Source organism: Ambystoma mexicanum, chromosome 2p (genome assembly GCF_040938575.1).
Source record: "Ambystoma mexicanum isolate Mex_15411 chromosome 2p, UKY_AmexF1_1, whole genome shotgun sequence".
In the NCBI taxonomy this organism is placed as follows: Eukaryota; Metazoa; Chordata; class Amphibia; order Caudata; family Ambystomatidae; genus Ambystoma; species Ambystoma mexicanum.
This window is the reverse complement of record NC_090923.1, coordinates 1256871870-1256885008: the sequence shown is the minus strand read 5'-3', so window position 1 is coordinate 1256885008 and position 13139 is coordinate 1256871870. Positions and strand designations below refer to the sequence as shown.

Genomic DNA, 13139 nt, shown 5'->3' with positions numbered 1-13139 from the left:
GCTCCGGCATCAGGCGATGAAGGTAGGTGCCTCAAACGAGACATGCCATAGTCACTGCAGTCCATTCATGTGTAGCACAAGGTTGCCCTAGAGTGTAAATGAAACACATTTCCACACTGCCCATAGCCACATGCAAGCACCACCCTGTATACACTGCTGGCACCCGCATACCTGCATCCACATTCCACACTAAAAGGAGACAACCTGCATGGCCCTGCCTGAAATCTGCCTCATCTACTGACCAGAATCGTGTCGATCATTGTCATTCCAAAGTCCGCAGACCCATCAATAACGCCCTCCCTCCTTTGCTCCACCACAGGCACAGATTCACACCCCGGGGGACCAGGACACCCCTGCGACGAAGAGAGCCAAGAAGGCCAATAATACCGTCCCCGCACCCTCAACCTCAGCTGCAGTGAGGCAGACCCCACAACAAGCAGGATCCACTGCAAGCAAACCGGACGTCCCACAGGCAAGCACCCCTGTAGGCAGCAGGCCAGCAGCAGCTGCTCCACCTGTACCAACATTGCCTGTCGCAGAAGGCACCGGGTCTGCGGCCAGCAGCAACATGGGTGAGACAGCTGCAATTGCTGCATCTTCAGACTCTGACATTGAGGAGCACGAAGTCAGAAGCCCCACTGACCTACTACATTCCCCCTGTTTGTCAGACGCCAGCCCCCATGAGGCTCACACACAGGGGCACACAGAGGTAGAGGAGTGGCCTTCTACCCCATGCCCAGTCCTCAGTCCACAGGAGGGGAGGAGCCCCTCCATCACACCACCAGCACTGGGCATGGCCCAGCAGGGGAAGCAGTCCCTCGAGGACATCACAGTACGGCAGCAACAACTGTCCACGATGCTGACTGAGCATGCCGCGGAATGTGTGGGGGCTAGGGCAACCATTGAACAGGCCACGGAGACCCTAAGGGCCGAAGTAGCGCAGACCACTGCCACCCTGAGGGATGCCATGCAGGCCATGTCCAGGGACATCTGTGCTGAACTTGCCGGCTTGCGTCGTGAGCTCACTGAGCTCACCCACACCCTACAGGACGTGCATGCACGGGGGCAGGCAGGGACATCCTCCACTGCCAGTTCTGCACAGAGCAGCCCTGTCCGACGTTCCGGACGGAACCTGCGCTCCACAGCCAGGGGTGCCCCGGGGGCTGGGAGAGGGGGCTTGTAACAGCCTGTGGTCACTGTCACAGGCATCTGTTGACACCTACATGGGGTGTGCAGGGGGAGGGGGTGTGCAGGGGGAAGGGGTGTGTTGGGGTGTGCAGGGGGGAGGGGGTGTGCAGGGGGAAGGGGTGTGTTGGGGTGTGCAGGGGGAAGAGGGTCTGCAGGGGGAGGGGAGGAGGGGGTGTGTCACGACGTTTCATAGTCTAAATACACTTTTTTCTTTCCCAAAATGAAATGTGTGGACATTTTCATTGCGTATGTGCTTTATTGGTGTACAGTCCACAGTGTGCATGTCCCAGAGACACACAGTGTCACACCAGCCGTGTGTGCTGGAAGCAGTGGTCCATGATACTTTGGCGCATTGCACGCCCCTCCTGTGCATCGCCTCCTCCATGGGGTGCCGCCCCATCTGCACCCTCCTCATCCTCCTCGTCAGGTGGTTGCAGTTCTGCGTCAGGGGGCAGGGGCACATTCCGTCTGACACACATATTGTGTAGCATGACACATGCCATGACGATCTTTGCCACCTTCTCATGGCGGTACAGGAGTGCCCCACCAGACCTGCTGAGGCATCGGAACCGTGCCTTCAATAGGCCGAATGTCTGCTCTATGACCACACGAGTATGTGTATGTGCACGGTCGAAGTCCTCCTCGTGCTGGTTCTGCGGGTTCCGGACTGGTGTAAGGAGCCACCTCTTCAGGGGATAGCCTGCATCACCTGTATGTAGGCGAGAATGTATGTGTCAGTCATGTCGTCTGATCAAGAACATGATGTGCCACCATGGCTTGCATCCAACTGTTACTTTGGCTCACTTCTACATGCTAATTGATTCACGCAATGCAACCAGTATATGCTCATGGCTCCCATGGCCTGTTTTGCATGCCATCACCCAATGTATGCAGAGGGGTTGAGTGCATTGTGAGTGCCCATCCTCTGTCTCCGTTCTCTCTGCTACTCACAGCCAGGTGGAGTATGCATCATTCCCCCCCCCCTTCAGCCAGGTGGAGTATGCATCATCCCCCCCCCCCTTTCAGCCAGGTGGAGTATGCATCATTCCCCCCCGCCCCCTTCAGCCAGGTGGAGTATGCATCATTTCTCTTCCCCCCCCCCCCCCCTCCCCCTTTCAGCCAGGTGGAGTATGCATCGGTACGTCATTCACCTGCCCACTTCCATGACATTGGACTCACTGAGTAGCCAGGATCTTGGGCCTGCATGTCGCTCCATGTAGCGTGGTATTGTGGAGTTCCTCAGGACCATAGAATCATGGGTTGATCCGGGGAATCGGGCACAACAATGTGTGATGATCTTGTTGGAGTCACAGACCATTTGCACGTTGATTGAGTGGAACTGTTTCTGGTTGCGGTACGGTACCTCCATGGCACGTGGAACCGCCAATTCCACATGGGTGCAGTCGATGGCACCAATGCAACCGGGTATGCCGGCTAGTGCATGGAAACCCACTTTGGTGTTTGTAATCTCCTGGGCAGTCCGTGGTAATGAGATGTGGTCGTCTGTGTGCTTGAGGAGGGCATCGAGCACTTGGATGAGTGTTCGTGAGAATAATGGTTGTGAAATGCCATGCAAGTGCCCCACTGTGTGCTGGTAGGTGCCTGTGGCCAGGAAGTGGAGTACAGACACTACCTTCAGTAGGGGGGGGGGGGGAGAATGGCGGTTGGAGTTTCTATCATGCTGACGATGTCGTTGTGTGTCATGTCTACGATGGCGGTGATGGTGTCCCGGTCCAAACGGTACAGGGTGTGGATCTGCTCAGCAGTGCGGTTGAATGGATTGGCTCTGTTGCGTGGGATTGGGGGCTGCCTGCGTGGTGGCACTGGCTGTGCTGGTGGGGCTTGCTGGGCCTGCCTTGCCCTCCTTCTCCTCCTGCGTCTCCTCTGTGCTGCCTGTTGTTGTTGCTGTTGTAGCACTTGCATTGCTATCAGGTCCTCCAGCCCCAACATTGCTAGTCGTATTGGTATCATTGTGGAGTGTGGGAAGGGGTGGGGTGTGCTCTTTTTTGTACTTCCTGAGTCTGTATTGCCTTCACCTGTGCTGTTTCTGTGCACCTGTGGCAGCTGCATTCACTTTACATGGCCCTTTACGGTTGGCTCGCGATGGCGTAATTAGCACCATGGCGGTAAGGTACTTAATGGGCTGGGTGATGGCGTTAGGTGCATGTCCGCTTGGGTCGGCATTCGCGTACCTTTCCGCCATGGCGCTAAGTACGGTGTGGGCGGTCGCGTGCGCGCACCCTTAGCGCAGTTAGCGGCAGCGTTAACTACGATGCCGCTAATGGCATCGTAGTTAACGGTCACGGGTCATGATCGGACCTGGCGGAAAACGATGGCGGTAACCATTTACCGCCATCGTTTTTCACTTAGCGCCAGGGTCGTAATGAGGCCCATTGTGTTATTTGGCATTTATATAGCGCTCTATATATCATTGGTATGACCTCAAAGCGTTGGTAGGTTGAACACCCTCTGGGACCGTAGTCCAGGTCATTTGAGAGAGTTGGGTGCACAAAGAAAAGCTGGAATAAACCAATATCTTAGTGATGTTTTAAATGTAGAATTGCCTAAAGTTTAATTTATAAACCACTTATTTTTTTTTTTTTGCTTAAACAGTAACGGTTGATACCTCACTTATTTTCTGGCTCTCTAAGTATGCAACTGTTGTAAAGATAGTTGGAAATGTGGCATCTTCCACTGATGGTATTATCGCTAAACAGTTTATCAGGTTTCGTTGCAATGATTCGCCACTTTTCCTGTTGGATAGTTTTCTAAATCTTGCATTTTGACTGGGCTTCTACCAACTGCCATACGTTTGCACTTTCTCTGCCCTTCAACCAGACGTAATTACATAGGTATGTTTTATTTTCTGCAAAATATTTTACAAGCTGCCCTATATAGGACAGCCAAGCAGTATGTGTGGTAGATCAACGGAGCTTTAATTGTGCAATGCTTCTCTTTGTGCCAGACTAGACATGGTCTCGCATATTTTTGGGTTTTGTCTACAAAGTAAAGTTTTGTAAACTATCGGCAGGGGTAAACATTTCTAGTAGCAAGCCATAGTCCCTCACCATCTGTTCTCCAAATTCATACTACAGGCAGTTTCTTATATGCCAAGTTATTGCTTGTTAATGACATGTGGCAAGTGCCTTGCTATAGGTTTAAAGAGCTAAACGTGTATATTTTTAACTAAGTTGTTTAAAAGGTCTTGTCTATTTTTTTTATGTTGAAGAAAAGCTCTACTGAAGATTTATTCTCCAATCAGAAACACTGCTTAACATGTCAATTTCTTGTATGCAGGTCACGACCGATATTTCAATAAGTACATCAATGTGAAGAAGGGGGGAATTGCCGGAGTTGCTATGTTCGTTGCTGGCTATGTAGTGCTAAGCTACGTTTGGGAATACGACCATATTAGTAAGTGGTGTCCTGTACTTCTTGCTGTCTGTCATTTCTAATCCTTTGGCTTCTGTAGTAATTTAAAGTGCAGGCGCTCTGGTGGGTAGAAGAAGGTTCCTTTAGTTACACAGGTTACAAGTACAGGGGGAAAGTGAAGATCCACTGGTCCCCACCACCCAGGTAGCAGCCTTCCATTATCTGCACGCATTCTATCACTCACTCCAGACATCACGGCTCGGGGGACGCACTCGCGCTTATCCATTCCACCATATATAAGTACATTGACAATAAGATTGCTTGACAAAGGTTTTTATTCCATTTACCAGTCTAAGGGTGAATTACTAATCGCACATTGACTACAGAGTGGAAATTTGGGGGGCACCATATGACATGACTGACACCTATTTTCCCCCCGTCTCTCCGCCCCAACCCACTGTCAGAAGTTGGAACCTACTACTGCCCGACAATCCCTTGTGGGATCATGTCTCAGCAACCTTAATCCTTTTTTGATTTGTTGGTTTCCTTTGACATCATCCCATTTCATGTATTGTCTCCTCGTATCATTTGCTTTCTGTCCTAGGTTTCATGCATACACACAATGTGGAAACTAGTATTTAGGAGGGTTGCTATTTATCCTGTTGTCAGCTGTATCAGCTGACTTAACCATGGGTAATTGGAGAATTTATTGGGCTTCGTTTTCTGGTGAACAACCATGTGCACCTTGTGAAACTGAGTCGTATTGCTATATTTTGAGTCACTATGTGAAGACTTGAACGTTTTGTGTGCATTATGCAGAAAAACCTAAATGGCAGTTTTAAATCTTTGCCTATTTAAGTTAATTATTTGAGAGTAAAACGAATTGTTTTGGGGAATGTCGTGTGCAATTTTGGACTGATTTTTGGTTTTGTTTTCAGAGCATGACCGTTGGAGAAAATACCACTGATGTGTTGTTTGGTGCTGGAGTAGGAGTCGGACGAAAATGGTCTTTCTCAATATCCTGTGCTGATAGAACATAATTTGACCAATAAATAAATAAAATAAGCATGCTTTTTGTATTTTTCTTTCTCTTTCTTTGATTAGGGCATTGGGAACATCACATTGCCAACATTTCCTATGAAAAGATGTAAAAGGAGGTCTGGGTCTCCCTCTACTGATACAAACACAGCCCATCGACCTGTTCTTGGGTGGATGGCCCCCGGGAGAGTCTCAACCAAAATTTAGCTCCTTGCGCTTTTCACAGAGGAGAAACGTCAATATGCATATCAGTCTTGTGCCGCCCAAAGGCAGTGCAGAAACAACATGCTAGGCGAATCTCCTCTGAACAAGAATACTAACAGCAATCCCAGACACGTTTCTGCCTAGTCGAGACTCCTTAGTGAGGTGGAGCTGTGCCTCTCCAAGCACAGTAGGCAAGGTGTCCACTTCTGAATTACCTTGGTAACTTAAGGTGAGACCCCAAGGACTCCATAATATGCAAAAGGTCTAGGAGTCCCTCTACCGGCACGAACACATGAAAAGATCTTGGTCTCTGCAAGAAAGATAGTGTGGTGTGGAGGGCTGGTCAGTTTTTAAATTCTGCCTCTACAAACACAGGTTAACATTTGGTCTTACTATTCCCTTAATATTACACACCCCTGCCCCCTCTGCCATTATGTAGTCTAACTTTATGAAATTAGTACTTATCAACCTTATGTTTGAGTTTGCCTCCACTTTCTTTCCGCAGACAGTTCAAGTGCTTCAAATATTCCAAATTGGGTCTAATATTCCTGACATTGAAAGAGCATTTCATTTGAACCAATGTGCTTTGAAGGGAGAACCTGCAGTTTAGTTTTACTGAATGTCCTGCATATATTGACACCTACCACAATTTCATAATGGCCCTTTAGAAATGTGGCAGCGTGGCCTCCTGTTTAAGACCAGTGTCTAATGAGAAGCACTGATCACTGTTGTCAAATGGGTTGACCAGCCTCCTTCCACTTAAGGTAAAGGCCACGTTGGCAGCAGATGCTTTGGAGGTGCTGCCTCCATAACTACATGTAAAAGTTTACCAACAGGGATTGTCTTCCATATGAAATGGTAGGTAAACTGGCTTCTAATTGGCTGAGCAGGACACTGCTCTCATTGGTGAGCGGTATCAAATTCTAAATATTGGCATGACTGCATCTTCCCTGACTTTCTCCCAACCCATACAGTTTGCACTGGTACCCTTTTTCTTCTGGCTACTCCCATTTTCATAGGAAATTGGGTCCTGCTGTTGGGCTTGGTATTCATTTTTAGATGTGGTGTAGTAGGGATTCCCACAAGATTGTTAAAGCTTTAACCCACTGTAATTCACTAATGTGCTACCAAGCAATGAACCCACATTTTGATAGCTGTGCAAGGAGTGTGATGTAGGCTTGGGTGTTTTCTGTTTCTGAAGAAGCCTGTTTGGGTAAAAGAGTTGGAATGCTGAAAACGCAAATTTCTTAACTTTCAAATTCAATGTGGGCACTTTCAATTGTACAAGTGGGCTGTTGCCATCATGGATGTATGTGGGTGTATGTTGTGGTATGGAGTGGAGTTAATTAAAGAATAAAGCTGGAAACCTAGTTGTGATGTTGCAATTAAATTCAGTCCCCCAGAATGCATATTTACAGACATTGCCTGTATTAATATGGCCACCTAACCAGGAGAGGTTGGCAAGTAGGTAGTGAAAGGCTCTGAAGGGGGGTGTTTAGTGCTTAGTCAGTAGCATACTTTGGGTGCGGGTAGAATTTGAATGGATTTTGAGCAGGATGCTTATGTCTCTGCAGCAAGTTATTGTAGTGAAGATGTGAGTGACATGGAAGTTGGATGTTGGTATTGTTTCAGTCCATTCAGCACTGTCCAGCAAGCCTCTGACGATAACATTGCTCTGGAATGGGATTACTGTGCCCAGTCCCCAGACCAGAAAAGGCTAGGGACTGACTTTATTCAGCAATTTCAGTTATATACCTGTAGTATAAATACTACAGGTATGTTGATCAGGAACCTGTTTGATATATTTTTCCTGTGTTTAGTGTATGAGGTCTCCTTTCCAAGCTAACCGTTTACACTTATGCTTTCCTTGGCTCAACTAGTGGTAGCTGAAGTCAAGGTAAAGTCTTTAACCCTTTAACTGCCATGGGTCCCCCCTCCACCCCCCCCAGTGCGAAGGCCTTTTTTGGCGATTTCGGTTTGTCGCCATTCAATGTCTTGTAACTTTTGTTACATGAGAGATCTCTGCCAAATTTTGCCCTTTCTTCCCCCCCCCCCCCCCCCCCCCATATGTAGGCGATCGTAAGGCCACCCAGGAATCCTTGGTTGCTGTAGGGGGTTGAGATAAAATAACCAAAAAGGGCGAACATTTGTGTGTTTTTTTTTTGTCAAAAAATGACAATACAATGATGTACAAAGAAGCCTGTGGTTTTTCCTCGTAAGAGCTAGGAACGAATGGTTTGCTGTACTGAATATCCACATTTCTTGGCTTTCAAGAACCGGTTGAGTGTAAACAAAAAAAAAATATTTTGATGTGGTTATCGACCGTTTTGTGAGAGTTAGGCGATTTTTGGCAATTTTTGCCAGTTTGGACATGCATGGAGGTAATGGAAGAAAATGGTAGGAAAGCTGAATTGGAGGACAGAAAGGCATACATTTATGAAAAGTAGAAATTCCAAGTTTAGGAAGGGGTGATTTGCACAGGTCAGGCAACAACTAGGTAGGGGGGAAAATGACCGGAAAAAAAAGGTATGTGATAGACCTTGTTGGCCTGGTACAGCAATGGCTTCTATGAATTTTGAGAAAAACAATGCTACGCTACATTTCACCGACTCTTGCAGTTAGGAAATCACACATTTGTAATGTTTCACAAAACCAGCAATACCACAAGCCAAAAATTGAGCCATGGTACGCAGGAGTTTTATGCTTATGGCCTGAACAGACGTACTTGGCATGTCTAAATCAGGAAAACCAATGTGGCGAGGAAGTGCAATCATATATTTTATTTTTGAAAGACCACAGGCAGACCTTTTGAAGGGTAGGTGACTTGTGCAGGTTAAGTGTATGGTGCCTAAAGCGGCAACTAAATGTAGTTCACATTTGGGAAATTAAAGGGTTGTGTGACAAAGGGCAGCAGCAAATGGGTCAACATTATGAAAACCACGCAAACACAACGAATGTCATACATTCCCACAGGTGTTCTGGCGAAAATTGTACCTCACATGCTACCTGGGCGAAAACGGGAAAGCCTAAAACACGGCTAACCAAGTCTTTTCGGACAGCAGAATTTGAATTCCGGTGAAGCGCACACCATGCAGATATGGGCCTAGAGTGTGCAAGCCACCAAGGAAAACTGGGAACCCCTGGCATTTCTGAAAAGAGGACATCCGTCGGAATCCACAGAGATGTGACTTGAAATCGGCCCAGAATGTATTACCCAGAACCAAGTCCAAATTTGAGGGGGAAAACACACTTTCCGCACATTTCACTCTGGTTACCCACCGAAACACGCTGCTAACACATGGCCTACCTTCCCGCGTTCCCACAGGTGTCCCGACGAAAACGGTACCTCACATTTGTGGGTGCACCCAAGCCTAAAACACGGCTAACCCCAAGTCTCTTCGGACAGCAGAATTTTATGAATTTCGAGGAAGTGCACACCATACAGATATGGGCTTAGGGTGTCCAAGCCACCAAGGAAAACTGGGTGCATTTCTGAAAAGAAGACATCCATGGGAATCCATAGAGGTGGGACTTGCACAAATCTCAACCCAGAAGGTTAACAGTAGGAGAAATCGGGTAATATGGAAACCCCAATTTCACATTTTTAATGTTACATCAGAACGTTTAGTAATACGTCCACCCTATCCCATAACCCAGAGATGTTTCCACTTTCATCCTCAACGAAATACATAGTATAACTGGGTATAAGGTTAATTTTTTTTCTCTCATGTCTGCCAACATAGTTCTGATGAATTAGTTCAATATAAACAGATTTTAAGGAAAGGGCTTGGAGTATTACATTCGAAGTTAACTGACCCTCTAAGTTATAAAAATGTTGTCAAAGCGCACCGATACTTACTACTGCAGACAGATGGTGAAGGCATGTTGGAAGCAGTTACTAGACACAATGCCTTAAACTTTTGTATATATGTGAGGCATAAACCCAATGCTCAATTAAAGGCCTTGTCTAACCCTATAGCAGAAGATATTTGGGTATCGTTTCTAACAGTTCTGTAGAATAGAAACTCAGCATCACAATCTGATGTCGCTCAACGCGACGCATGAAAATACATTCTTTTTGTATAACTGGAGATTTTAGTAACTATTAAAAATGCATCTAACTCTAGGGGGCCCGACCCAAATGGTCTGAGCAACAGAGTATTAAAAGAAGCTCCAGAGATGTCGGCAACCATCCTTTTTGGTCTATCTAATGATATATTGAAAAGTAAAATTATGCCATGTTCACAGAGAACCTCTCATACAAAAGACTGGACTAATCCAACTAATTACCGACCGATTGCCCTTTTACATGTAGACAGTAAAATCTTTGCTATACAAATATTGGAAGAATCGTCAGGTTGGCGCTTCAGATTGCAGATGAGATTTCGGAAGGGCTTGGGTACTGGGTTAAACGGACTTCTAGTCGACCCTCTTACCGCAAGAACTTACGATCAAGGCGCTTATTCTCTATGTGGCCTGTGGATTTCTCAGGCATTTGACATTGTCAGTAGACCACGTTTACGGTCTCCAAGTTTCATGGGGGCTATCGGACGAACTACTGACTATCTTGGTCCATTTACATGATCGACTTTAAGAGTGAGGCTCGATATGAAGGGCACTTTGTCAAGAGAAATTAACGAGCGGTGGGCTGAGACAGGGTTGTGTTTTTAGCCCACTGCTTGTTTAATTTATATATCTCTGACCTGGCCGAATGCCTGGACGCAGTGGCCTTTGCTTCCCTGCAAATTGCTGGTGAAAAACAACTTGTCTTAGCTACACTGTTATTCTACTAGACCACACCCAGCGTGGACTGCAGCGCCTCATCAAGGGTTTTCAATTTTATGCAGTCAAAAATGAATTGAAAATTAATTTTAAATAGACCAATATAATGTGTTTCAAGACCAAGAAAAATAAACATGAGGACTACTGTCTGGAGTTAGAAGATTCAGTGGTCCAGGAATTAAAATGCCAAGGTTTTATTTTAACAGACAAATCGCATCGTGCTGCCCTTCATAGTAGGTTAAATATGAAGGGAGAGCAAGTTGGTGCACAAATGCAATTTATTGCTCAGAAATATTATAGGTATGCTTTAGTTCCTGTAATAGTTTTATGGTGCCATGGTTGTGCCCTCTTTGTTATATGGCCTGGGATCAACCCTTCATCTGAAAAGCTTGTTGAGGTGCTGGAGTGGAAGGCTTGGCGTAAAGCACCATCTCTTCCAAAATTCTGTTACCTCAGTGATTTTAAAATAAGAAATGGGGCTGCACTCCATGTATGTAATATACTTTTTAGGACAATAACCATGGCAAGGGAAGTGACACCGTGGGTAGAGCATATGTTGAATACTGCGACTGACAAGAGCGCAAGACAACCTTTGTAACATTTGGTAGGTCTTGTTGGCTGACGCTCCACCTTGCAGTGAGGTCCGGGGAGAGTGCCTCGAAACTGGTCCTCCTGTTGCTGTGATTTTCTACGTGGAGGGATGGGGGGGGTATAAGCAGAATGTTCCTGTTGCTTCTGTTCTGCTATTCCTATAGAATGCCTGTTACGCGATCCAGAATACATAAAGCCATACTGCAGATGCACATTCCATTTGCTGAGAGTCTTTGTACCCTGGGGTTAGGGAGCCTCATAGTTGCAGTATTGTGATAGCCGGTTTATCTCTGCACTTCGGGATTGGGCGGAATGCCCTTCAACGCCAGGGGATTGCCGTATGAAAGATATCCTGGCCAGAAGTGCTCAAAGAAGGCAACGTTTGCAATATGAAAGAAGGGAATTGGCTGGTGACGACTTTCTTCAACAGACTGAACATGTTATCCCCAGCCTGGATAGGCAAATTGATTGCACAAATCCCATGATACAACAAACCAAGTGTACAGGTCGTTCGTTCGGTCTACCATTGTATTGCCCAAGCCAGCATGAGGTGGGGCATTCTTGGAATGCATATAGAGAAAAAGGATTGTTTAGTTCAAGCAATCAGCTTAGCAATGCAAAAGTAGAATGTTATCACTGAAGCTGCTTTTAATGCTAATACGATGGAAAAGGGTTTGAATTGCACTAGCAGCTGGTAAATTGTCAAGGAGGGAATTATCCACAACCTGGTTAAATGTGTGAATGTCGCAGACTTTTCTGCCCCAGTAGAATCATTCAACAAAATGATCCCTCAGCAAGTCGGGGTGGATAGAGAACGTCAAACTGACCACTGTGCACAACAGGTAGTCAAGGCATAGGCTAGTTGTCAAACCGATTTTAAATTAACTGAGGTATTTGGCATTGATGCTCCCCGTGTAGAGAATATCGCACGATAAGGCATCGCTTGAATGTTAGAATAAGCGATATACATATCTGACAAGTTCGTCATCAAAGGGCCCTATAAATAATCTGGACTGTTTCATTTTGGGGATGGATTTGTGAATAGGGAAAGCTTCTATGCCTGAGATTCTGGACCCACACATAAAAGGTTGGCGATGGATCAAAGAAATGTGGTCATTGTTAATGTAAATAAAGTGGACAGTCCCGAAACGAGAAGGTTTGCCAAACACATTTTTGGCGTGTTTATGGTCAAAGGCTGGGGAGAGGACTTTAGACTTTTGTGTAGGGTCCAAATCAAGAAATGGTCCTTAATACATGGCACCGATTGTATTGTCATTGGTTGTGGCCGTAATAATCTTCCCTCCTTCCTGAGTTGTTGCAAAAACTTGAGAAAGTCGACATTTACTAGGTTTTTAAGAATTGTTATTGACCAAATTGTGTCCATGCTGCTTTTATTTGTTGTATGCCTTTGTTTGTTGTATTTATGTAGCGCTCTGAGGCCCATGGGTGTTAGAACTTTACAAGAATTAAACTTAACTAGACTATATAGTGTTATTACAACAGTTGATGACAACCTGATCCTGGACGTTTGAGATACTTAAAGAGAAATGCATGAGTATCTTAAACACCCTTTGTTTAAATAATGAAAACCTAATTGAGAACCCTGATCTGGTTAAAAATCAAGCTGTATGAGTGGGACTGGATCCAGACCTGTGATAAATGAAGGGTTACAAATTGTACACAGATTTAGCAAATGAAAATATGTGCTGTGGTATTGTTTGTTTATTTATTTCTAATGCGCACCAGAACCTAAGGTGGCAGGGCGCAACAACAGGGAGATGCAAAGCTTACAATGTTATAGATGGGTCATGGCCATACAATCAAAGCAAAAATATACAATATAATTACAGGTGTGATTACAAGTAAAATATAGACAAATGTACAAATTATATACAAATCAGGTCCTGGAGGGCAGTATGATTACAAGGAAAGCTAGGATCAAGTAGATGAAGTAAAACTATTTA

At 45.7% G+C, this 13139-nt stretch overlaps 1 protein-coding gene across 1 annotated transcript in view; it reads left to right on the top strand.

Moving 5' to 3' along the window:
* The window catches only part of ATP5MF (ATP synthase membrane subunit f), a 39211-nt gene extending 33586 nt beyond the window's left edge, over positions 1-5625 (top strand). The window contains exons 3-4 of the mRNA XM_069645578.1: positions 4486-4602; positions 5499-5625. Coding sequence (XP_069501679.1) covers positions 4486-4602; positions 5499-5527 — 146 coding nt within the window. The 3' untranslated portion in view covers positions 5528-5625. The remainder of the gene's footprint in view (positions 1-4485; positions 4603-5498) is intronic.
* Positions 5626-13139: the final 7514 nt, after the last annotated feature.